Here is a 26923-nt window from a genome sequence, read left to right on the forward strand (position 1 = left end):
ACCTCAAGGAGTGTAGCAGTTTAAGAAGCCAGTTCAGTAACGCCTTCTCCGGAGCTATTATGAATGGGCAATAAATGTTAGTCGAGCGAGCAGTATCGTCATCTCATGAACAAAAAAATTTAGTATGGTTCATTTTTAAATTCTCAAAGTAAATTACTCTGAATTAAGATCAAAGCTAAAATAAAGGGAAGTAAACTTCTGCAAGTTTATTTAAAATAATGTGACATTTCAACATTGAGGAAATTTGTTGTTACAGAAATATAAAAGTGACTATTTAGGGATGGTGACAATGTCTGGCTAACTAATTTTATATCATTAAAATCCAGTTAAACCTCAAGCTCCACTAATATTGAGATTTAAAAAGTAGACATAGATAATAAAAACAGCCAAATGTTGAGTCATCTTCGATATGGTTAGAACTCAACTCAGTAACATAAAATATTTTTGAGGGTTTTTAACAGTGAGTCTAAGAGTGGAGGTTGTTCTCAATTCATTTCCCTTGCTTGCAATCTGAGTACCTTGATTGTACATTCTGTGGACAAGTATGGAACCACTGACAGCAGCATTTAGTTTTCCGCATTATTCTGCACTTGTGTGGACACCAGAGACTACTGTCAGTTTCAGTGAAGGAATGATACCAAAATTGTCGGTGTTTGCAATCATTATCATTGGACAGTCTTGCTTGTTATTAAATACTTCTAATTTTGAATGAAAAGTTTACAAAGTTAATTACTTTATCTTTGAGATTATAACAACTGGATTTTATATTAGCCAAGCCAATTGCAAAATGGCAGGTAGATACATATCTTGTTTGTCATTTTATTGAGTTGGTATCTCCCAGGAACTGATATAAAGACTAATTTATGAGAGACCTAAAAGGTTGGGATTGCTGTAATGGTTTGTGCTACCTCACTTTGTTTCTGCCAAATCAGCAAGTATGGTTTACCTAGGCATCATCAATGTCTTTTTTATTGAATATGAAGTGCTTTTGACATTTTCAGTATGTAAAAGTATCTCCATAAATAAGCTTTTTAAACATAAGCAGGGTCACGGAGCCCTACTTGTGATTTCTGAAGGTATTCCTGCAAAAACATTATTTTTGGTATACTTTAAAAGTTATTTGATTCAATCTGAATAGATGTTTCAGCAATGAATCAGAAACTCCATTTTTGATCACATTGTACTTGTGAGTAGTTAAACAATAAGGTCGAGAAATATCTTCACACTAAAAGACACCATTTATTTCTTCAGCTCATTCAGGCTGAATTACAATAATTTTTGTCTTGGCAGTCTGTCACTGAAGTGTTACCATTTGAGCTGCGTTCTGACCATATTGAACCTAGCAACACTTAAGCATGTTTGTTTTTTGTTCTGTGTCCAACTTGTAGCAGATTATTTGCAAGAGTTTATCATTTTAGCATAAACTTTTGAGTTTAACTTTGGATTTCCATGAACTCTTGCAGTGCTATTACATGAAAAAATTAGTATTTATGCAGTGATTGCTTTAATTCGCTTGACTTGGCTGTCAAATAATTGACATTGATTAAACTGAGAGAATTGGATGACTTTATTCTCTAGATGTGAGTTTTTGATAGTCTAAGAATAGAGAATAAATTGAGATCCTGCATGAAGTATGGGTCAGGCTAGTAATAGTTTAAGGTATTTTATTGAAAGATGGAAATATCATCTAATATAGCAATTAGAGATTACTATAGTGTCAGGCACTGTAGCAATGATATCAGTAGGTTAGGCGAAAGTGAGGACTGCAGATGCTGGAGATCAGAATCAAGATTAGACTGGTGCTGGAAAAGCACAGCAGGTCAGGCAGCATCTGAGGAGCAGGAAAATTGACGTTTCAGGCAAAAGCCCTTCATCAGGAATGAGGCCTGTACCCACTCTTGTGAATTTTGTCCCATAACTATATGACATTAGAATTCCTCAGACAAATAAGCAGAAGTTTAATTTGTGTAATTGTCAAATCTTTCAGTGATGTATGAAATTTCAATTTCTTCAACAAACAAATACTTAATTTGCCAAAAATATAAGCACTTTTAGATGTGAATAAGCAGAAAAGTGATGCCTGAGGTAGCCAAGTTAAACACAGAAGTGGGCAGAACCATGTTAGACTTCCATCTTGATGTTTTCTGGTGCTTCCTGGTCACCCTGGAAGCCCACTGACAGTTAAAATTTTACCGTAAATGCCCAATCTGCAAGGACTACCATTGTACTCATGATACCCTTTGAGTAACAAAACATAGACTTGGTTCTACTCTTTCTGCTGCTTCTAGAGATTAAGAGCTAGTAGCAATAGAGATGTACAGCACGGAAACAGACCCTTTGGTCCAACCCCTCCATTCTGACCAGATATCCCAACCCAATCTAGTCCCACCTGCCAGCACCTGGCCCACATCCCTCCAAACCCTTCCTATTCATATACCCATCCAAATGCCTTTTAAATGTTGCAATTATACTAGCCTCCACCACTTCCTCTGGCAGCTCATTCCATACACATATCATCCTCTGTGTGAAAAAGTTGCCCCTTGGGTGTCTTTTATATCTTTCCCCTCTCACCCTAAACCTATGCCTTCTAGTTCTGGACTCCCCCACCCCAGGGATAAGACTTTGTCAATTTATCCTATCCATGTCCCTCATGATTTTATAAACCTCTATAAGGTCACCCCTCAGCCTCCGACGCTCCAGGGAAAATAGCCATAGCCTATTCAACCTCTCCCTATAGCTCAAATCCTCCAACCCTGGCAATATCCTTGTAAATCTTTTCTGAACCCTTTCAAGTTTCACAACATCTTTCAGATAGGAAGGAGACCAGAATTGCACACACTATTTCAACAGTGGCCTAATCCATGTCCTGCACAGCTGCAACATGACCTCCCAACTCCTGTACTTAATACTCTGACCAATAAAGGAAAGCATACCAAACGCCACCTTTACTATTCTGTCTACCTGCAACACCACTGTCAGGGAGCTATGAGCTGCACTCCTAGGTCTCTTTGTTCAGTAACACTCCCTCGGGCCTTACCATTCAGTGTATAAGACCTGCTTGATTTGTTTTCCCAAAATGCAGCACCTCACATTTATCTAAATTAAACTCCATCTGCCACTCCTCAGCCCATTGGCCCATTTGATCAAAATCCTATTGTAACCTGAGGTAACCTTCTTTGCTGTCCACGACACCTCCAATTTTGGTGTCATCTGCAAACTTACCAACTATACCTCTTATGCTCACATCTAAATCGTTTATATAATGATGAATGGTAGTGCACCCAGCACCAATCATTGTGGCACTCCACTGGTTACAGGCCTCCAGTGTGAAAAACAACCCTCCACCACCACCCTCTGACTTCTACCTTTCCAAAGTTTCTCTTTCCTCTGTAGAATATCTTTTGATGTTGATTCAAGTTTTACTTTCTAGGCCTGACTCTCATCTTTTAACAGAATTGTACCTACACCGAAGTCCCAACCATTGATTGTTATCTTGAGTTTTGGAAAATTAGGCGCAGCTAGCCCTGTTTCATTGACGTAAGATTGTTTTCAATTTCTCAAAAGATGCCTGACTCCATTTGCCTGACCTGACCCCCTCCCACTCTTGGCTTTGTTTGGTTCAAATTTGTCCATGGAATAAGCAATCGTGGTGGACCTTGGTAGAAACTTTCAATAGAAACCACGCATCCCCAAAAACCGTATCTCCTCTTTAGTTTTAGGGTCAGCAAACACCATTAATGTTTATCCTGTTGCTGTTCTTCGCTGCCCTATGATATACCATATGTAAGCTATCTGAGCTTTTGCAAACTCAGCTTTGTCCAGGTTTATTATCCAATCATTTGATTATAATCTTCTGAACAGAATTTCTTGTCCCAATTTTCTTTCCAAGTGCGACTGTATACTAGTGCATCTTCAATGTAAAATACACAATTAGAAGCATTGGTTTCCACTCAATTCCTATGTCTCTGTAAAATGGTGAGGTATTTTCTTGTCTAAACAGCATCACTGAGCAAAGGCAAAAGTCGGTTGGTGAGACAATAGCTAGCTTTGTTATCTTCTCAGCTTGGGGTGTTAAAGGAACCCCTCAGCATCCCTTTAACAAATCTTTTTATGCAAAATCTGGCACTTCCGGCTCTGTCAATAGTCTTTCAAACAAGGAATTGATGAGGAGCCTGCCTTCGTTATTGCATTCACCTTTCTGAGCTTTGCGTAGAATCTGGTTGAAATATCTGGTTTAGTCAATAACAACTCCAGCTGTTTTGACTGGATTCAATTAGGTAGTTTTCCAACATGTATTAGAATTTTGCTTTCACCTGAGCCCAAACAACTATGACCATGCTTTATAAGAGAGGATTCCCCCACACCTACATCGTGTATTGCTGACATGTACACCTTGTTTATCCTAGCAGACTGCTACTTCGAGTAACCTCATTATGTTTCCTCATCTGGCTCTCCCAATGAAAACCAGGTTCTGACTTCCCTAATAGTTCAGTATTAGCTAAGTGGATAGTTGGGAGTTGCCTTATGCAATTCTCATCATCTTTATTGTTCTCCATTGCCTTTGCTAACTGATATGCCTGTGCTTGTTTGTCTTTCTCCTTGTCTTGATATGACACAGTCAGATCTTTTTCCAGCAATCTTGGTGTCAATCACTTACTTTACCAATCCTTTTATATGTCTTGTATAAACCACTGAATGGTGCTTTAAATGTTTCACCTTATAAAGTTGATAAAATGAACACGTCATTGCATGGTTGAAATGTTTGTGTCCTGACATGCTTATTGGCCCATTTCTTCATGGTGTGACAATGCTGCTCCTTTGACAATGCTGCTCCTTTAACAATGTTGCGTTGTTGTTGGTTTTTTCCAGAGAGGTCGTAAAAAGTGAAAAAGACTGTGAAAAGTCTGGGCTTGGATAGTTTTAAGGCCAGTTTAATTATAGCTAACAGATACTGCCTCGGGCAGAAGGCTTTTAATTTTAAACAAAACGCTTAAACAATAAAAGGGGTGTAACCAGTTCACTGAGCTCAGCTTTTCTCTGGCTTGTTTTGGTTTTTGGCAGTCTGGCTATTTACTGAAAGTAGTCCAGCCGTTGTGAAGCTGCTGGACGCAAGGAAACAGTTCCTCACTCACCTCACTCACCTCACTCACCTCACTCACCTCACTCACCTCACTCACCTCACTCACCTCACTCACCTCACTCACCTCACTCACCTCACTCACCTCACTCACCTCACTCACCTCACTCACCTCACTCACCTCACTCACCTCACTCTGACGTATCTCCTGTGTTTGAATTTACGTTTTGTGCCAAGGGGTGTTAATGAGGGTTGTTGCAAGTATTTGGAAAGGCATCATTAAGTTGGGATGATCTGTTGGTTTTCAGATAGGTTAAGTTATTCAGTATTCTGTTCTCTTTTGTTTGAGCTTCATTTGGTAATCTTGTAAGTAAATTCTGTTTTGTTTAAAACTGTGATTTGACTAACTGCATGGAATATCCTTGTTACACCTGTTTAAAACAACTAGCGAAGTTAGGGTCTGGGCTACTTTCTTGAAATGTCTTGAGGGGGCCTGGCCTGGGCCATAACAGTGCTTTGTAGTGCTGCAGTATTGCATGCTCCTGTACACCAGTCCTACAACGTGGATACGTAGTTTAACATGGACCATTCATACCTCTTTTCTGAAAAACTGCTTTGATTTGTTTCTAAGGATTTCTTATCCCTTGTCACTAAATTAATACAAAAGGACTGAAGGCATTTTGGGTGAATTTTGGCTAGCAAACAAATAAATTCCAGTCTTTTGTCAGAAGAATAAGGGTATTCATGACACGATGCCTTGGCCACTGTTTTGGTGGTCTGATGTTACCTTTCTAAAGCTCACGGAGGGGTTATGGGTGGTATGTTGGAGACTTCATCTGTGTTATACTTGAAGTTCTCAAAACCTCTTGAAAAATTCTAAGTGTAAAATTGGAACCTTGATCCATCTGGATCTCCATCAGTAATCCATGTTGGGTGAAGAACTGGATTAACTTCTCTAGCACCGCAGCAGTATTTTTTCCTCCGTTGAATGGCTTCTGGGAATTGAGTAGCCAAATCCTGAAAAAGTAAAGACATTCTAGGATCCTGGTCTTGTTTTAGTAAAGGTACCAAATCTCCTAATGCACTGCAAAAAGCTTCTTTGAAAGCTGGTTTGGATTTTAAGGTGCTAATCTAAATAAGATTCTAAAGAACTCTTAAAGAGTTCTGCCTGTCAACTTGTATGAAAAGTGTTCAGTTTTCTTTTTGCACTTCATTTAGCTATCTTTTCAAATAATGCAAAATGACTTGGAATCCCGTTTGTCAAATTTTGGGAGCATTCACGTGCATTTAGACAGCTCCGCTTTGGATCTCGATTTGGACTCTAATCTCACAAAATTGTTCTCCGAAGTCAGAGGTGATTTCTTTTTGTTCCAGTTTTTACTGTGTTTCCTGAAACACCCCCTTTTTATTTTACCTTTTTCTTTGAAGTGCAGTCTTCTCATTTCTAATTCCTTCACCTGTCCAAGATTGCTTTTCATTTAAAAAAAAATTAAACTGTTTCATTTGCAATTGAGTTCTATTTAATTCAGTTGACTTATCTGGTTTGCTTTCCTCCTTTAAATGTTGTGCTCTTAGATCAGTAAGAACTGTTTTCCTCACTTATACATTTAACTCCAAATTATTTTGCCTATTCAATGCCTACCCTTGGTTACTTATTGTAAATTACTGAGAGATGTATCTTCCTTCACAGAAGAACTGCAACAAATGCTAAAGCTGTTTTTATTTAAAATTGCGTAAGAAACCTGGATTTACCTTTTTATCCTTGTCCAATTGCTATTATCCGTCAGTATTGGGTAACTCGATGACAATTTCAAATTTTATGTTAAGACTGAAATGAGAATAGTCTCACTACTGCATTGGTCACAATAAATATTTATTGGTTGTACTCAGATCCTTATGGCCAATCATTTTTACTTGGCATAAAAAAGATCCATTGGCTATTTCTTTTATAAATATGAATATTTGGCTTATTGTTAAAAAAAATCTTACGCTGTAAAGATGTCGAATTGTTTGCCGCACAGTTTATGATATCAAAGTGCAAATGTTTATTCTCCAGGTTGCCACAAATAGACACACTGCCACAGGCATTATGGCCTGTGTAGGTGGGTGTCACCAACATAGGTGATGTCTCTGTGGTCTCGTCAGATGTAACTTTCTCAAGAAACACAATATCACGAAGTGTTTCAGTCACTCTTCAAGTGACCAGTCAGGTTTCATGGTAGTTTCTCCACAAAAGTGCTTTAGAAAGCAGCTCCTTTCTGCAAGCTTCCCCAACTGAAATGACAACACCATCTTCAAGCCTGCTCAATCAGAATGGACCTTCAGCCCAGTAATAAAGAGTCACGTGCCTTCCCTGAAGTGAGTTTAAAAAACCAAAGCAGCAATTATCTGGGACCGTGTCATTTTAAAGGAAAGTTCCATTGTGCCTTTTTCTTTACCTTTTTATCTTTTTAAAAAAACTAGACACCTCTGTTCTTGAAACTCTAGTCCACATAGGATATTGAATGTGAAGCCATCATAAATAAAATAAATTTTGTTCTAACTGCCTCACTTACTTGGCAAAAATTTTATACCTCAAATACTGAAAGTTTACTGCATTATCACGATCTCTACAATGTCTAAGTAATTAGTTGAGTGTGCGAGTGAGAAGGCTTTCTTCCAGTAAGTTTTATTTAAGACAAAATTGCATTAATATTTAAGTGATGCATGTTGTAAATGAAGTGTAACGGTGATCTTTATACCCCTTGCATTATGTTTCTATTATTTAGTGTGAGATTTTACATTGATTTTGGGAACCTTTCAATAAACTGGACTATTTGATTAACCAGCACGCTCCTGCTCCCATAGGTATCGGTTAATAAAACATTTGTTTGTAGTTGGTCTGTACTGTTTGTGTGGCTTGGAGGACTACCTATTTGTAGTTGGAGCACTATCAACCACAAGCTCATCATATAATATAAAAGCTGCTCAGTTGGCAAATATTTCAATCTTGCTTTCGTTTAAAATGGATGACATGATAAGTTGAAACTGATATGATTGATTATAGCGATGTTACTATGCTTTCGAATTTTGTTAAATGAAGTCAGTTGAAAGATATTGTCACAAATTTGTATTATAACTTTTGAAACTGTACATACTTTCAAAAGTTCCCAAATGCCATTTTCTTTGCAGTTTGCAAGTAAAAAAAAAAGGAATAAATATATGTTGTGTGTTACTTCTATGATCGACTTTACTTGAAGTCCCAATCTACAAACGGTGCAGGAATATGTAAGAGAAAAGCTATCTAAGGCCTATACTCACTTCCATCTCTCCTTATCAAATATCATTATTCTTTTTCTCTTTGCTGAATTTTGAATATCCTGTATTTGAATTTAGTAATTTTAACTAAGACTATATTCAGATTATTCCATAAATTGCCTCCTTCATGTTTGTTTAATTTAGATCAGTAAACACCCACAGACTGTGTGTGAAGTATTAAATCTGCCTTTTACCACGGCAGCAAAATCATGCACAATCATTCACACAGAAGCAAAATACTACAGAAGCTGGCAATCTGAAATAAAAACGAAGTCCTTAAAAAAAAAAAGTAGCAGATCTGACAGCATTGTAAGAAATAGTTAATTTTTTTGAGTCCAATCAGACTTCTTCAGAGTTCTGAAGAAGTCATAGTGGACTTGAAATGTTAACGTTTGTTTCTCTCTCTACAGTTGCCAGATTTCCTGCATTTCTTCAGTTTGTCTTTATGACTTTATATTTGGATTGTCAACTCGCTGTAAAGTAAAAGTACATTTGCACAGTGAATATTGGAACTAATGAATTAACCATAGTGTTCAATAGTGCAAGCTGAATGAGCTCTACAGTGGAAGTGACAGAAGTGTTGGGCTGTTCCTTGTACTTCATTTACTTTGAAATTTATTCAGTTTGTCTTCATATGACTTGTCAATGCATTAAATTTTTCTTTTATAACCAGTTGATTGATTCTCCCCAGTACTTTAGGACAGTTCTCTATTTTCCCATTGCTAAATAAACTCTTCATTAAACCACTTTAGTTTGCTGAAATAGTCTGTGTAGTTCTTTGGTATATAACTTAAAATCTATCAAACCAGAAAAACACACAGCAAAGTCTATTGAAAATTACCTGTCGCTGAAAAATATTTTAATTTCTATCAGCGAACTTGACTTGTTTGAAGAAATTTTCATGTGTTACCTGGTATGAACAATGGATAAATGTTAAGAACGAGTATGAGAGTTGATGTCTGGATTGTGAATAAACATTCCTTTCTGAAGAGAGATTTACCTGCTAACGATCTAGTTCTGACAGTATGGTTTCTGGTTTAATCAGCACTTGTGCATAATTATAGTTCAGTTGTAACAGGTGATGTGAAAAATATCTCTAATAAAACGAGTTATGTTTCTTGATAAGTGAAAAATATGTATTACTGAAGAAAGAAACTATGCTTTCAATCAAAATGTGGTTATTTGAATTTTGTTAAATGAAGTCTGTTGAAAGATATTGTTGCAAATTTGTATTATAATTTTTGAGATGTACATACTTCCAAAAGTTCCAAAATGCTACTTTCCTTTGCAATTGGAAGTTTTTTGTTATCATCCATTCATTAGATGCAATAAATACCAGATTTTAAGGGAGCAGCAATTGATTATTGCATGAGAGAAGAGTTGGTAATTAAGTCCATTCTGATTGAAATACTTGGAAGTTAATTTTTCTGCATTATGAAGCAACTATTTGTGCACAAAGCAGGGTACAATTACTTTAGGAAAGCTGTAGGTATTTAATTTAGTGATCTTCTAAGAGATGTGAATTTAAATTTAGCTTTATGACTTTCAATTTAATTTGCATTTGTCTTCAACTAAATGTTGGCATAGTAAGTAGATTGGTAATGTCCAAAGTATTTGTTAAACATGTATGTATAATCTCTGATTTTTGAAGAAGGCAAAGATTTACTGGTAATGTCTTCACTACTTGAAACGTCTAGATTTAAGATGGACAGTTGGTTTTCTATCAGTCAAAAAAATGGATAACCAAAAACTATTTACATAGTACAAATTTCAAAGTGCCCACTTAAGTGTTTTTAGTGTTCTGCTTGACAGCTTATTCTGTGCTTATCCTCTCTAGTTTGATTCAGACAGTAACCACCTTAATAGCATTGGTAGTTGTCCAGGGATTTGTTTTATTTGCTACTTCAGTCCAGACCAAAATGCTTATGACCATGAGCACTGCTTGAAAGTAGCGTTTACAATTTTACAGTTAGTAGAATCTCTTGATCAGGGCCAGTTACAAGCTTGTCCTGTTTACTTTGAGTTTCTCAGTAAAAGTAATGCTACAAATTATTGACATGTTAATAATTGGTATGATTGTGCTGTGATTATTTATATTGTAAATAGAACTAAATTTGAATATTTTCATTTTGTTTTCAGCAATATACAATTATGACTCCAGAGAGGAAGTGGAACTTCCTCTGCAGATTGGTGATACAGTGCATATATTGGAAACATGTGAAGGCAAGTGCAAATATTTTGTGAATTCTAATGTATATTAAAATTAGGAGATTACAATCTGTTCCCTGTATTTCTTTACATGTTAAAATTGTAGTTTTGGTAGTGCTGTTAAAAAGATTCTTTTGAGCTTTCATCCATAGTTAGCTTTCCTGTGCATGAAGATGACATTGTTAAGAAGTTGTAAGATGTTGACTTCTGCAAGCTCCCACCCACCCCTTCATTCAAATTGTTTTTGGAAGTTACTCCTGAGATATTGACTAGAAGGCTAGCTTGTTCTCCAACAAAGTCACTTTGTTAGGTCTTATTTTGTACTGACTTTCTGTAGAACTACTGCTTAATTGGAGATGTGTATGAAATGGGGAAAGGACCGAAATAAGATGCTTTTTTCTCTTAAAGGAAAAGAATTGAGCTCCTGATGAGACCCTTTTTACTAGATGCTTTCAATCTCTTTCTGAATTCCAAATTTCATTTGGAGTAGTTAATATGGCCAGCTTAGGAATGGGATGATTTCTTGCTTATTGATCAATTATTGCGTTATTAACAAAACTCAGTTTTATTCAAAGTATATGTGATGCAGACAATAATTTTGATAGTGTCCCTGATACGTAATTTTCAAAACTTAACTTTCCAAACATGTATTTTCATCTGTGTGGACTTTGACCTCTCTAAGTGAAGGATCTAAAACATGGAATTTAGAAATGTTTACTGAGTGTAGATAACAGGTTTCTTAATTCTGTTGCTTTTATATAAGGCAATATTTTGCAAGCAAAATTAAAGCATTGTAAAAGTATAATACAGATAGCAACTTGATGTTTTGGTGGTTGGAGTTTTCCAAATTTCCTATGCATTCAGGTAACAGGTGGTATATCTGTAATCTTCAGACAGTAAGTTGTGAATTTTATCCTACCTAATTTAAGGATGTTTGAATACTTGATTCAGATGGTCTTTGTTAGGCTTATTTATGTTTCAGGGAGTGGTTGCTCCCTCTTTATTTGAGGTTTAAGCCAACAGATTCTGATTTTGTTTGGGTAGCTGACAGTGATCCAGCTATTCACATGGATCACTCTGTCACATATATGGCAATTTAGAAAGCTAGCAAAACTGATCGAGCAGGTCAACAAAAAATATGACAACTCCACCAAAGATAATCATTCCATACTGGCTTTGACATGAAATCAAGTAGTAGTGTGATCTTGTGAGCAGCAAGTATTTGTATTAGTGTTTCATAGTGAACTTGCGATGAATCATAGAGTCACATAACATGGAAACAGAACCTACGGTCCAACTCGTCTGCACCGACCAGACATCCCAATCTGACTGAGCCCCATTTGCCAGTATTTGGCCCATATCTATCTCAACTGTTTCTATTCATATCCCTATTCAGATGCTTTTTAAATGTTGTAACTGTACCCACATAAATCACTTCCTTTGGCAGCTTACTCTATACACACCATCCTCTGTGTGAAAAAGTTACCCCCCCAAACTTTTCTCAATCTTGCCCCTCTCACCTTAAACCGTCATCTTCCAGATTTAGGCTCCTCCATCCTAGCAAAAACACTTATTGATTATTCACCCTATCTATGCCCCTCATGGTTTTATAAACCTCTAAGGTCACCCCTCAGCCTTCAATGCTCCAGGGAAAATAGCCCGAGCCTTGGGCCTCTTCCTATAACTCAACCCCCCCCCCCCCCCCCCCCCCAGCTCTGGCAAAATCCTTACAAATCTTTTCTACACCCTCTCAATATTAACAACATTCTTCCTATCAAATTCTGGTATTCTGAAACACTGATTGTCATGAAGTTGTAAGCCTTTCCCATCACAGAAAAGGAAATCCAGGTGAAAGATGCCCCCGAGAAGCCAAAATTCTAGTCGGATAACTTCAGGTTATTCAAACTTGTGTACCCATGTCATGTGTACATGCCATCAATCAGAATAGAGTTAGTTCAAGCCACTTTGCAGAATCATATTTAATGGTTCCAAAATGGTCTTGCCCATGTGCTGAATGCATACGCATTAAGATGTTTTTATTGTGGATAAAATGGGACTGTTTTACCATCTTTATCAGGTTGCTCATTAGTGTTTAAAGATTAAATGTGTTTTGGTTGAAAACAAAGCACAGATCATGTCACTGCTGTGATCGACAACAACATGGATGACACAGAAACACTGTTGTTGCTTATGATAGGAAATTTAAAGAAGCCATGTTACTTTGCACTTGATGCTTGCACTCTTTGTGAGTAAAACTTCAAAAACTTCAGTTCTGAAAAGAATATTATAATCCTTAATATACAGGATGCTTGGGAATAAATCCATTTATACCTGCATTATTAAATATATAAATTCCTGGAAACAAATGGTTACATGTACCAGGAAACACTTATTGCAAGATATAAAAATTTTGTCCGAATTCAATACATTGAAATATCATCTGTCACTGTGCAACTTAAACTTTTGACAGTGTTTACCTTTTTTTGTTTCTGTACAAAGTCCAACTAATTGAATAGTTTTGTACAGTAGCTTCTTTTTGAAGAGGTTCAGACAACCATTTTGGGAATTGAAAGAAAGAGGAAAATACTTTAAGAAACCTCAACCAGATTGAAATCCAGTTGTGGACTTTTTTGGGGAAATGACTGACCATTAACTGCCAAATTTTGTTTAAATTGCAACTAATATGGTTGACTCTGATTAGTCAATGTGTTGCTTTTGTTTAAACATAAGTGTCCAATATTAGATGTGATTCTGAGGGATAGTAACATATGTCACACTATCCCAAGTATCCTAAAAATTATGCTGATAGCCAATTTGATATTCAGTTGGGTTCATAGTTGGCCCTGTGCATCCTGGAAGCTACATATATTAATATATAGGGCGCTTTTCGTTGCGGACAAAAAGAACAAGGACACACTCTGCATTTATTTTAGATGATGGCTATTCTCTGGTTCATTGGTCAAGTTAATGCCTTTAGGAATCAGTTGACCTGCCAACTTAAATGTAAACAAAGCTTACAACTGCCTGTCATCATCTAACAAATGCATTCTCGATGGCCACCTGTCTACCAGTTAGAATCCATCACCAAACCAATGCGAACATTTCCTCATACATAAAAGTGTTGTTTCCCATTATATTAAAAAGCATCTCAAGCCTGAAGACAGCCACTTTGTTCTCTATTTCCAGTTTCTTTAACCTATGACTTTTAATTGTAAAATTAAGACCTTTATAATTTTGAGCCAATTGCCTTGTGCTTTCTGCAAACAACTGAAAGTATTTGCAGAATAGAGACCAAGAAGCAATGTATTGATGAATAAAAAGATCATGTTTGCAAATTCAGTGGGCAGGGTTCCCTGAAATGCTTTTCTCTCTCCCCTAATACCTTTTACTTCATTCTTGTCTGTACGTGAGAGCAGTGATAATGGGGATAAGGATCAGAGCTTAAACTAGTAGAGTCTTTTGTCAATGGTCATAATCTGTATCTATACATAGAAGCTATTAATTTGTAATAAATAATCATTCTTGTTAAAAGTACAGAAACTGGTCCATGTTTTCTGTCAACCTTGGTCTTGAAAAAATGGTAAATTGACTTTTTTTTTACCTTTTGTGATGACTGTGGAAATAGCAGGGATTGATCTTCAGCCTGCTACTTGATTAAGGTGGAATAAGTGCTATATTTGTTCTTATCAGCAGATTCCAACAAAATATGGAAAATATACTACATAAAACCAAAAAGAACAGCAGATGCTGAAAATCTGGAACAAAAATCGAAATTGCTGGAAAATCTCAGCAGGTCTGGCAGCACCTGTAGAGAATTCTGTGGAAGGGTCACTGGACCCGAAGATGATCTTTTTGTTCATCAATAGTCTGATGATGCTCATCAATAGGCATTTTCAGAATTTTGAGTTTATGGGCTCAAGCCACAGTCTTTCATCATGGATATGCAATCTCTCTACACATCTGTCCACTGTCGAGGTGCTTTTGGGGCTCTCCACTTCCTGGAAAAGGGCCTGAAATGTCCTCAGCCACCACCACCACACACCACTTTCCACCTAGCCAAGCTAGTCAACACTTTGAGCAACTTCTCCTTTAATTCCTGTCACTTTCTTCAGATCAATGGTGTGGCCATGGGTACTAGCATGTGCCACAGTTAGGCCTCCCCCTTTGTGTGGGATGCCTTGTTCCAGTCCTACTCGGTCCACAACCTTTTTTCTGATACACCAATGACATAATTGGTGCTACTTCTCCCTCTTGTCAGGCATTGGCAAGATTTATCAGTTTTGCTTTCAATTTCCACCTTGCTCTCGCCTTCTGGCCATCTCTCACATCTCCCCTTTGTCGACATCTCTATTCCCATTTCTAGGACTAGGCTGGCTATTACAAACCCACCGACGCCTACAGTTAGTTTGACTGTACATCCTCATCCTGCTATTTGTAAAGACTCTATTCCATTCTTGCACTATCTATGTCTTCATCGCATCTGTTTCAATGTAAGATTCTAGAAAGGAGCCTCCTTCCTTAACTGAGGATTCCCTCTCACCATGGTTAATGGGCTCCTTAGCTATGTCTGACCTATCTTCCATACTCTGCCCTCAATTCTTCTCTCTCTTACAGTGGTAGGGTCCCCCTGATACTCTCCACCCCACCAGCATCCACATAATCATAGAGTCATAGAGATGTACAGCATGGAAACAGACCCTTCGGTCCAACCTGTCCACTACCACATGTACTGCTTTTATTAGGATGCCACCACCAGGGTGACCCCCACTCACCCCACAGCACCTTCCCATGCAATCGCAGAAAGTATAACACATGCCCATTTACTTTTTATTTCTTTACTATCCCAGGCCGCAGGCACATCTTCCAGGTGAAACAGCGATTTACCTGCACTTCACTCAATGTAGTCTACTGTGTTTGCTGCTTACAGTGTGGTTTACTAAACACTGGGGAGACTGGCTAACTGCTTTACAAAACACCTACATTCAGTATGCAAAAATGGCCCTGAGCTTCCAGTTGCTTGCCATTTCAACCCACCACTATGTTCCCTGGCTAATATCTCTGTCTCAGGCTTGCAGCAGTGCTTCAGTGAAGCTCAGCGTAACTTGAAAGAACAGTGTTCCATTTTCTGCTTGGGAATCTGTGACTCTTGGGGTTGAGAAAGTTCTCAACTAAATTAGGAAGGGATTCAAAATTGGCAGTTAGTCTTCGTGAACTTTCAAATATTTGGGTTTGAAATTAAGCAGGTTGAGTTTAATGTAATTGTTCACTAATTTTCATACTTGGAAAATGTCGATCTTATTGCAATTAGTTGTACCACATCTGAACAGAGAGATAAGGCTGTTACAAGGAGAGATGGAGCAGCTGAAGTCTTGTCAGACAGCTCAAATGGTTAGGCACAGACAAGACCAAATCCAAGTTTTGATGTGCTGGAACTAGGTCTGGCGATATAAAATTTAAAGGTGGAGGACTTCTTGAGAGTGAATGAAACTTTTTTAAAACATTGAGAATATAGACGTGTTAACTGAAGTTCTCCATTTGGGATCCCAAGAGATCATTTTAGTGATGCCATGCAAATAAATGTGATGGATGTTCCAGTGCGGGAGGATTTGTGATGTGCGAGAAAATGGGAAGAGTTACCCCTCTGCTTGAAAACAAAGAAAGTAAGAGTACTGAAAAGCATATTAGCTGCTGCAACTCTGGCTTTCATTGATGCTATTGATATAGCATTTTATTTAGATCTAGATACAGATCTCGGAGGAAATGCTGCATATAAAAGGAACTGAAAGAATTATGACTATAGAATGTTATATCGAGAATTGATCTTTATGGAATAACTTGCATTCTACAGAAAGTATACATGATAAATGGCATACAATACATATAGCTAGTTTAAAGCTGGAGAGGAAAGAAATCTCTAAGTTTAAAGTAGATACTAAGTGCCTCTGTAGAAACATTATTGAAGGCTCCCCAAGAGGGATTTCCCACTGTTTAATAGTGGCAATTTTTTTTTCAATACTTATGTACCTTGTATAAATAGTTATTTTTTTAGAAAGCGGAATGGACTCTCAGAGTTGGAAATGCAGGTCCTTTTAAGGCTCGAACGCATCAGCTCCAGAGAGGATGCTTATTGGACTTTGTAGTAATGGCTAATTTGGGTAGAGAAGAAAATTTAACATCGCTAAATAGCAAATGAAAAGCTATGTCTTGAGGGCGCATTAATGGTGTCCCTGTTTCTGGGTCAGGTGTACTAGACTTAAGTCGCACCTACTCCAGCAGTGTGTAATAACATTGCTGTACAGGTTAATTAGAAGACAGAGTTGGAGCTCTTATAGCACCATGGTAGTGTCCCTAACTCTGAGCCAGAATGCCCAGGTTCAAGTGCCAACTGCTCCAGAGACCTAGTAACATCTCTGAAAGGGTTGATTAAATATATCTAATCTGAGACTACAAAGAAAACCTGGATAATCAGTCCTTGTGTAATTTTACAGATTCCCGTTATCTGCAAGACTTTAGGCACGAGTGTGTAATTCTGCCCAAGTAGCCTAAGGTCTCTCCATTTTTAACACTAAATATTATCAATATTGGAGTATGTACAACCCTCAGTGACAGAGAATTCCATAATCCTTTGAAGAGATTTCTCCCCAATTTGGTCGTAAATGATTAATAACTTTGCTGAAACAGGTTAAACCTAATCATAGCACCTCTTTGCTGTTCAAAACCACAGCTACAGTGAATTTCCATGATTCTAGTGTTGAGCCCTTACTGATTCTTCATTTTTAAAAAAATTCTTTATCTCCATTTTGGTTTGTTGGTGTGATTTGGGAGCTTTGACCTAAAGATGACTTTTGGACTTGCATTGAAAGGAAAACTGACCAAAAAAGCTTTTGTTTATTTGGGAGTCCAGCCTTGGAAGCTAATAACAGGTTGGTTCTCAATCAAACATTACTGTGAACACTTAATCGCCAGGGGAGAGCATTGTTTGAACAGATAATAGAAATTGTCTATTAATGAGGTTAGTACCTCAGAATTACTTTCAGTTAATTTGGAAAAGCCCTTGTGTTTAAGCAGATGGTAGATGTTGAATAGTAATGGGTATCTCGTGCAGGAGGTGGTTCGTCTGTCAAGGAGTGGTCAGAGTTTGAACTGTGTTTTCTGTGCAAAAGGAAACAGCATGAATATTTCAAAGCTTCTTGCCTAACCTCCCCTGAGCAGCTCTTGGAAGCTCAGAATATAGAAAGCTAGGTTAGAAGTATTACAGCTTTTATCTGAGTGAATTACAAATGTGTCTCTGATCGACACATTTGCAATATCAACCAAGAAACCATCATAACCTGTGCAACAATGCCACATGAAAACTTAAAATAATCTGACTTTTATTATTTTATTTCTTACCTATGTTTGTTTATGTCTTTTGTTTGATTGAGCTGTAAAAGGTTTTTGAGTTTATAGTTTAGACCAAATTAGATTACTTTGTTGTTTAATTTTACTCTGCTAAAGTTGTTGTATCATTAATGAATTACTAAGTCTTTTGTTTATTCACAAAGTCTGGGGTTGATCATTCAAAAAGTCTGGTTAGGAACAAGTAAGGGTCTTAGAAAGTTAGTGCGCTGTGAATACAGAGATAGAAAGATTGACTTGGTTTGGCTGTCTCTGTTGTAACAAAGTACTTGAATTTGACTGCTTTGTTATTTATGCTATTAATCTTACCCACTTTGGCATGGTCTTAAAGTAAATTCAGGTTTCCTGCATAGTAATGTAACATGCTCATTGTAATTTGACTTTATTAGTTGCATTTAACATTTTTTTTCTGTTTAGGTTGGTATAGAGGGTATACACATCGTCGCAAAGCCAAAAAGGTGAGTAGTTTAAAGTTTATATAAATGCAAAAGTGACAGGTTTTAAATATCAGTTTCTTTGTGTATAATAAAAAATGTTGTATAAGTGTGCAATACAAACAAACTGAGTGGTAAATTATCTGTCTGGTCACATGTTTCTGCTAAGCATCCTGCAGTAATTTGTACTGTATTGTAAGATACTGTTCTCTGAACAAAGTCTATTGAAATTTGCATTTAAATGAATGAGTACTGTCTGTTTCCACTATCCTGCTAAGGAGCTTGTTTAGATTTATCACTTATCAACTCAAATGATTCCCCTTCAGTTTTGATGACAGTTCTGCTTGGTCAAGGTTACAGTTTTTCATAACAATCTATTATATTCCTGAATTTTATGTCCTAATAGCAGCCTCTGTAATTATAATGAAGCAGTGACCACTATTTCTGAGTGGACTGAATTGCAGAATGTGGGTTTTGATTTTGGGCTGGCTGTTTGATTCCTCCAGTTGGAAACCAAATTTATTTATTTTGAGGTCCGAACTTGGTTAGAGTGTGTTGGTTATCTGGCTTCTACTACAAGTTGCTGATTCTTCATTGAGCTGTCAGGAGGTAGCAGTTATGGCAGAAAGGTGGGGCCTGATGAAGTATTTGATTAGATTACAGTCAGCATTGTGAGGCTAGTGCTGCTTCTGACAGAACCTTTGGGCTTCTTTTTGACCACTTTGATTTCATTAAGCAGAATGTCCATGGCAAAGACTTCACAAAGTAGGCTGTTAAATTGTATTGGGGAACTGGGTCCTACATAGATCATAGAATCCAAATTTTACATAAATTTGTTAGGCTCCTATCTGATTCGGGGTGACTGGATTGCTTAATTCACAATACAGAATTTTGAAAAGACAGGCAGAGGCTGTAAACTGTTTTCGCAAAGTTAAAGGAATTGATATTGGCCTATAGTTCTTCAAAACTATGACAAAAAAAATCTAGAATCATTTGTAAGAAAAAAAATTTACCTTGTTTAAATTAGTCACCTGGTTGCACTGAATGGTTTGTAAAAATTACTGGGTGTAAATGTCCTTGTCATATTTTAAAGTTAAATATGAATTAAAAATTATAGCAGCTAGGAATCATTACAGCTATACAAAGTCAGAGACAAGGCGAAAGTGAGGACTGCAGATGCTGGAGATTAGAGTCAAGATTAGAGTGGTGCTGGAAAAGCACAGCAGGTCAGGCAGCATCCGAGGAGCAAGAAAATCGATGCTTCGGGCAAAAGCTCATCATCAGTCAGAGACAAGACTCATGAAAGATCTGCGCATCACACAATTCGAAGATTGGAGAGAGTGCAATGTAGATTTACCAAAATGTTACCTGAACTTATGCTTCAACTTATCAGTGTTATACCAGGACCAGTAAATGGCTGATGGCTCTGGTTGTTTGACGATCTGTTGCAGAAATGCTCAGCAGACAGATTTCTTGCTGTGGTACAACAACTATTATTACAGGAAAACACAGTTAAATTTCATCATACTTCATGCTGCACTTTAAACTGATAATTGTTGTTCATCACATGATCTACATCTTGATTAACGCTGATTAGCATGCTCCTTCTTAAACTCATATAAAAGCAAACAGAGATTAATAGACAAAAATTATTTCTGCCATTTGGGGACTGTGGACAGCCTAAAAATTAGAGCTGGACCTTTCAGAAGTGAAATTCAGAAGCAGTCCAAAGCATGACCTAAAAACAACAATTAGTAATTGCAGGTAATTTTAAATCTAATAGCAGTACATTTCAGTTGACCAAAAATATTCTAGAGTATCCTTTGTTAAATTCAGAACTCAGTTTTTTTTTAGTTTCTGATGAAGGAATAGCTCAGGAGTAATTAGTCTGTTTCTATTGATTCCACTTAAAACACTAAACATTATATGCTGTAACATTGTATTGGAACTTTGGAGAAAAAAATGTCAAAACAGCAGCACTTTTAAAAGGGGGAGGAACAGACAAAGGAAGTACATGGTAAGGTCAGTGCAGGAAAGAGAGACAAAGAAAAAGAAACCCACATTGCTAACTGACAGAGCAGTGAACCTGCACAGTTACTGTCTTTGCTGTTTGAATTCATGTATTGCTGGACATCTGAGTGTATCTGGGAAGATTAACAAACAGTCAAGTTCACAACTGATCTTGGAGGAACCTGTTTGGGAGACGTCACAACACAAAAGATAAGAGGATATTTTAAGCGTGGCCTTACAGTAAATCTGCAGTAGTGAGTGGAGTGGGTTCTTTCTTGAAAATGTTTTATTGAGATATGTCTCTTGATTAAACTTAAAATATAAGCCATAAGTATTAATTTAATCTGGAGCAGTGTTTTGTAGAGAAATAGGACAGTGCTATTTTCTTGGTCTGTAGATTGAAAGAAGCAAAAATGGCCTTTAGTAGAGTGATATTTTCTTAGCAGGACTTATACACTTAATGGTAAGATCCTAGGGAGTGCAGGTTCATAGCTCCTTGAAAGTGGAGTCGCAGGTAGATAGGATAGTGAAGAAGGTGTTTGGTATGCTTTCCTTTATCAGTCAGAGTAGTGAGTACAGGAGTTGGGAGGTTATGTTGCGGCTGTACAGGACGTTAGTTAGGCCACTGTTGGAATATTGCATGCAATTCTTGTCTCCTTCCTAATGGAAAGATGTTGTGAAACTTGAAAGGGTCCAGAAAAGATTTACAAGGATGTTTCCAGGGTTGGAGGATTTGAGCCATAGGGAGAGGGTGGAGAGGCTGAAGAGGCTGAATAGGCTGGGGCTGTTTTCCCTGGAGTGTCGGAGGCTGAGGGGTGACCTAATAGAGGTTTACAAAATTATGAGGGTCATGGATAGGATAAATAGACAAAGTCTTTTCCCGGGAGTCGGGGAGTCCAGAACTAGAGGGCATAGGTTTAGGGTGAGAGGGGAAAGATATAAAAGAGATCTAAGGGGCAACTTTTTCACACAGGGTGGTACGTGTATGGAATGAACTGCCAGAGGACGTGGTGGAAGCTTGTACGATTGCAACATTTAAGAGGCATTTGGGTGGGTATATGAATAGGAAGGGTTTGGAGGGATATGAGCCAGGTGGGACTAGATTGGATTGGGATATCTGGCAGGCATGGACGGGTTGGACCGAAGGGTCTGTTTCTGTGCTGTACATCTTTATGGCTCTGTGACCCTATATGGGAGATTATGGAGAGTTTACGGTTTACTCAGGATTATATCTGCAATAAATGCTGTTGGTTGCGAATCTTATCAGATCGAGTTGATCAGTTGCAGAGACAGTGGCAATGAGGAATTCAAAAGAGCAAGGAGATGTGTGAGAGGCAGTTACAGGAAGGTGGAAAAGTCATAGATACAGTCAGATAGATGGGTTAGCTCCATCTATCTGAAAAGTAAGAGAAGTAGGCAGTTAGTGCTGGAGTCTTCTGTGGCTATCCCCATTTCAAACAAGTATGCTGTTTTGGGGGTAATGGATTCTCAGCGGAATGTAGCAAGAGCAGCCAAGTTTCTGGTATTGAGACTGGCCCTAATGCAATGAGGGGTATGTCAGGTTCCAAGAGATTGATTGTGTTAGGGGACTTTCTAGTCTGAGGTACAGACAGACCTTTCTGTGGCCAGCAGCGAAAAAATCAGAAGGTTGTGTTACTTCCCTGGTGTCAGGATCAAGGATGGCTCAGATGGTGCAGAATGTATTCAAGGGGGAAGTGGGACCATCAGGACGTCATTGTACACATTGGAAGGGAAAAAGTTGAGATTCTGAAGGGAGATTACAGTGAGTTAGGCAGGAATTTAAAAATGAGGTCCTCGAGTAGTAATTTCTGGATTACTTCCGGTGCTATGGAGCTAGTGAGGGCAGGAATAGGAGGCTAGAGCAGATGAATGCATGGCTGAGGAGCTGGGGTATGGGAGAAGGGTTCACACTTTTGGATCATTTGAAGCTCTTTTGGGGTAGACGTGGCCTGTTAAAGAAGGATGGATTGCACCTAATTGGAAGGACACTAATATACTGGCAGGGAGATTTGCAAGAACTGCTTGGGAGGATTTAAACTAGTAAGGTGGGGGTGGGACCCAGGGAGATAGTGAGGAAAGAGATCAATCTGAGACTGGTACAGTTGAGAACAGAAGCGAGTCAAATAGTCAGGGCAGGCAAGGACAAAGAGAAAAAGGTAGGACTGATAAATTAAACTGCATTTATTTCAATACAAGAGGCCTAAGAGGAAGGCAGATGAACTCAGGACATGGTTTGGAACATGGGATTGGGATATCATAGCAATTACAGAAACATGACTCAAGGATGGACAGGACTGGCAGCTTAATGTTCCAGGATACAAATGCTGCAGGAAGGTCAGAAAGGGAGGCAAGAGAGGAAGGAGGGTGGCGTTTTTGATAAGAGATAGCATTACAGCTGTACTGAGGGAGGATATTCCCGGATCTACATCCAGGGAGGTTATTTGAGTGGAATTGGGAAATAAGAAAGGGATGATCACTTTGTTGGGATTCTATTATAGACCTCCTAATAGTCAGAGGGAAATTGAGAAACAAATTTGGAAGGAGATCTCAGTTATCTGCAAGAATAATAGGGTGGTTATGGTAGGGGATTTTAACTTTCCAAACATAGACTGGGACCGCCATAGTGCTAAGGGTTCAGATGGAGAGGAATTTGTTAACTGGGTACAAGAAAATTTTCTGATTTAGTATGTGAATGTACCTCTGAGAGAAGATGCAAAACTTGTGCTCCTCTTGGGAAATGAGGCAGGACAGGTGACTGAGGTGTCAGTGGGGGAGCACTTTGGGGCTAGCGGCCATAATTCTATTAGTTTTAAAATAATGATGGAAAAGGATAGACCAGATCTAAAACTTGAAGTTCTAACTTGGAGAAATGCCAATTTTGACAGTATTACACAAAAACTTTCAAAAGCTAACTGGAGGCAGATGTTCGCAGGTAAAGGAATGGCTGGCAAATGGGAAACCTTCTGAAATGAGACGACGAGAGTCCAGAGAAAGTATATTCCTGTTAGGGTAAAAGGAAAGGCTGGTAGGTATAGGGAATGCTGGATGACTAGAGAAATTGAAGGTTTGATTAGGAAAAAGAAGGAAGCATATGTCAGGTATAGACAGGATAGATCGAGTGAATCCTTAGAGTATAAAGGCAATAGGAGTGTACTTGAGAGAAATCAGAAGGGCAAAAAGGGGACATGAGACAGCTTTGGCAAATAGAGTTAAGGAGAATGTAAAGGATTTTTACAAATACATTAAGGACAAAAGGGTAACTAGGGAGAGAATAGGGCCCCTCAAAGATCAGCAAGGTGGCCTTTGTGTGGAGCCGCAGGAGATGGAGGAGAGACTAAATGAGTATTTTGCATCAGTATTTACTGTGGAAAAAGACATGGAAGATATAGAATGTAGGGAAATAGATAGTGACATATTGAAAAATGTCCATATTATAGAGGAGGAAGTACTGGATGTCTTGAAACACACAACAGTGGATAAATCCCCAGGACCTGATCAGGAGTATCCTGGTGCTCTGTGGGAAGCTAGGGAAGTGATTGCTGGGCCTCTTGCATTGATAGTCGCAGGTGAGGTGTTGGAAGACTGGAAGTTGGCTAACGTGGTGTCAATATTTAAGAAAGGTGGTAAGGAAAAGCCAGGGAACTATAGACTAGTGAACCTGATGCCGTGGTGGGCAAGTTGAGGGACAGGATGTATTTGAAAAAGCAAGGACTGATTGGGATAGTCAACATGGCTTTGTCTGTGGGAAATCATGTCTCACTAGCTTGATTGAGTTTTTTGAGGAAGTAGCAAATAGGATTGATGTGGGCAGAGCAGTAGATGTGATTTATATGGACTTCAGTAAGACTTTTGACAAAGTTCCCCATGAGAGACTGGTTAGCAAGGTTAGATCTCATGGAATACAGGGAGAACTAGCCATTTGGATACAGAACTGGCTCAAAGGTAGGAGACGGAAGGGTGGTGGTGGAGGATTGTTTTTCAGACTGGAGGCCTGTGACCAGTGGAGTGCCACCAGGATTGTTGCTGGGTCTACTACTTTGCATCTTTTATACAAATGATTTGATTATGAGCATAAGGCATATAGTAAGTTTGCAGATTACACCAAAATTGGAGGTGTAGTGGATAGCAAAGAAGGTTACCTCAGAATACAGTGGGATCTTGATCAGATGGGCCAATGGGCTGAGGAATGGCTGATGGAGTTTAATTTAGATAAATGTGAGATGCTGCATTTTGGGAAAGCAAATCTTAGCAGGACTTATACATTTAATGGTAAGGTCCTAGGGAATGTTGCTGAACAGAGACCTTGGAGTGCAGCTCCTTGAAAGTGGAGTCGCAGGTAGATAGGATAGTGAAGAAGACATTTGGTATGCTTTCCTTTATTGGTCAGAGTATTGAGTGCAGGAGTTGGGAGGTCATGTTGCGGCTGTACAGGACATTGGCTGTTCCGCTGTTAGAATATTGCGTGTGATTGTGGTCTCCTTGCTATCTGAAAGATATTGTGAAACTTGAAAGGGTTTAGAGAGGATTTTCAAGGATGTTGCCAGAGTTGGAGGATTTGAGCTATCGGGAGAGGTTGAATAGGCTGGGGCTGTTTTCCCTTGAGGGTTGGAGGTTGAGGGGTGACCTTAGTGGTTTATAAAATCATGAGAGGCATGAATAGCATAAATTGACAAAGTTCCTTTTTACCTGGGGTGGGGGAGTCCAGACTATAGGACACAGCTTTAGGGTAAGGGGGTAAAGATATAAAAGAGACCTAAGGGGCAACCTTTTCACGCAGAGGGTGGTATGTGTATGGAATGAGCTGCCAGAGGAAGTGGTGGAGGCTAGAACAATTGCAACATTTGAAAGGCATCTGGATGGGTATAATTGTACAAAGGGTTTGGAGGGATATGGGCCACATGCTGGCAGGTGGGATAAGATTGGGTTGGGTTACCTGGTCAGGCATGGACCGAAGGGTCTGTTTTCGTGCTGTACATCTCTATGACTCTATGACTATAATATAATTCAGTCTTTTTGTGCGAATCTAGCCTTCGTAACAACATATTCACTTTGTCAGCAGCAAATCATGACTCAGAATTTAGTAAGGATATAAAATATTACCTTGTTGCTAAGGATTGAATCTTGACTTTCAAGCTAAGTATAAAAGAGCTGTTCATTATATGGTGCAGTCCATCATTTACTCAGGTATCATACTCTGTCAAAAGGTAATCACTAAATGGTTAAGAAATCTCTTTAGTCTTTACTGAGGAGTAACATGTGGCTTAGTTTTGCACAGAATGGAGAAAGCCAAGAAATTGTGTAGCTGGCATAGATTTTCTTTCTTTATCATTTAATCATAATTTGCCATTTAATTCTTGGATAGACTCATGATAAAAGAAAGAACACACTATAAGGTTATCTGAATAGAATGATTTATGTGAGAGAATCAATTTCAAAATGTCTTTCCTGTATATTACTTGGAACACAAATGTTCAAACAACGTACAATGGTGTTCCAACGGCATGACATTTCAACAAATCTGATATCAAACCTTTTCTCCCTACAGTTTAGACCATAGACCATAAACATTGGAGTGGAAGTAAGGTCATTCAGCCCATCGAGTCCACTCCGCCATTTAATCATGGCTGATGGGCATTTCAGCTCCACTTAACCGCACTCCCCCGTATCCCTTAATTCCTTGCGAGATCAAGAATTTATCAACCTCTGCCTTGAAGATATTTAACGTCTAAGGCTCCACTGCACTGCACAGCTACTCACTAGCTGAAGAAATGTCTCCTCATTTCCGTTCTAAATTGAGCCCCTTTAATTCTAAGGTTGTGCCCACGGGTCCTAGTCTGCCCGCCTAATGGAAACAACCTTCCAGCGTCCATCCTTTCTAAGCCATGCATTATCTTGTAAGTTTCTATTAAATCTCCCCTCAACCTTCTAAACTCTAATGAATACAATCCCAGGATCTTCAGCCATTCATCGTATGTTATCCTTGTGAATCTCTGCTGGACAAGCTCCAGTGCCCGTAAATCCTTTGAGGTGTGGGACCTAAAATTGGACACAGTATTCCAAATGGGGCACAACTAGAGTTTGTAAAGTCTCAGAAGCACATTGCTGCTTTTATATTCCAACCCTCTTGAGAGAAATGACAACATTATATTCACTTTCTTAATCACGGACATAACCTGCAAGTTCACTTTAGAGAATCCTGGACTAGCAGTGCCAGATCCCTTTGTACTTCGACTTTATGAATTTTCTCACCGCTTAGAAAATAGTCCACACCTGTACTTTTTTTTTTCCCCCCAAAGTGCAAGACCTCTCATTTGCTCACGTTGAATTTCATCAGCCATTTCCTGGACCACTTTCCTAAACTGTCACATTACTCAGCAGCGTCCCGTGAGGCATCTTATCAAATGCCTTTTGGAAGTTGAGATAGATAACATCCACTGGGTTTCCCTGGTCTAACGTACTTGTTGCCTCTTCAAAGAAT

General features: G+C 38.4%; 1 protein-coding gene across 1 annotated transcript in view; it reads left to right on the forward strand.

The window, feature by feature from the left end:
• The window catches only part of dock1 (dedicator of cytokinesis 1), a 592086-nt gene that overhangs the window by 25292 nt on the left and 539871 nt on the right, over positions 1 to 26923 (forward strand). Inside the window, exons 2-3 of the mRNA XM_087998957.1 lie at positions 10514 to 10597; positions 18398 to 18438. Coding sequence (XP_087855083.1) covers positions 10514 to 10597; positions 18398 to 18438 — 125 coding nt within the window. The remainder of the gene's footprint in view (positions 1 to 10513; positions 10598 to 18397; positions 18439 to 26923) is intronic.

Source organism: Chiloscyllium plagiosum, unplaced genomic scaffold (genome assembly GCF_037043375.1).
Source record: "Chiloscyllium plagiosum isolate Xiang-an unplaced genomic scaffold, Cpla_swu_hap1 HiC_scaffold_22, whole genome shotgun sequence".
In the NCBI taxonomy this organism is placed as follows: domain Eukaryota; kingdom Metazoa; phylum Chordata; class Chondrichthyes; order Orectolobiformes; family Hemiscylliidae; genus Chiloscyllium; species Chiloscyllium plagiosum.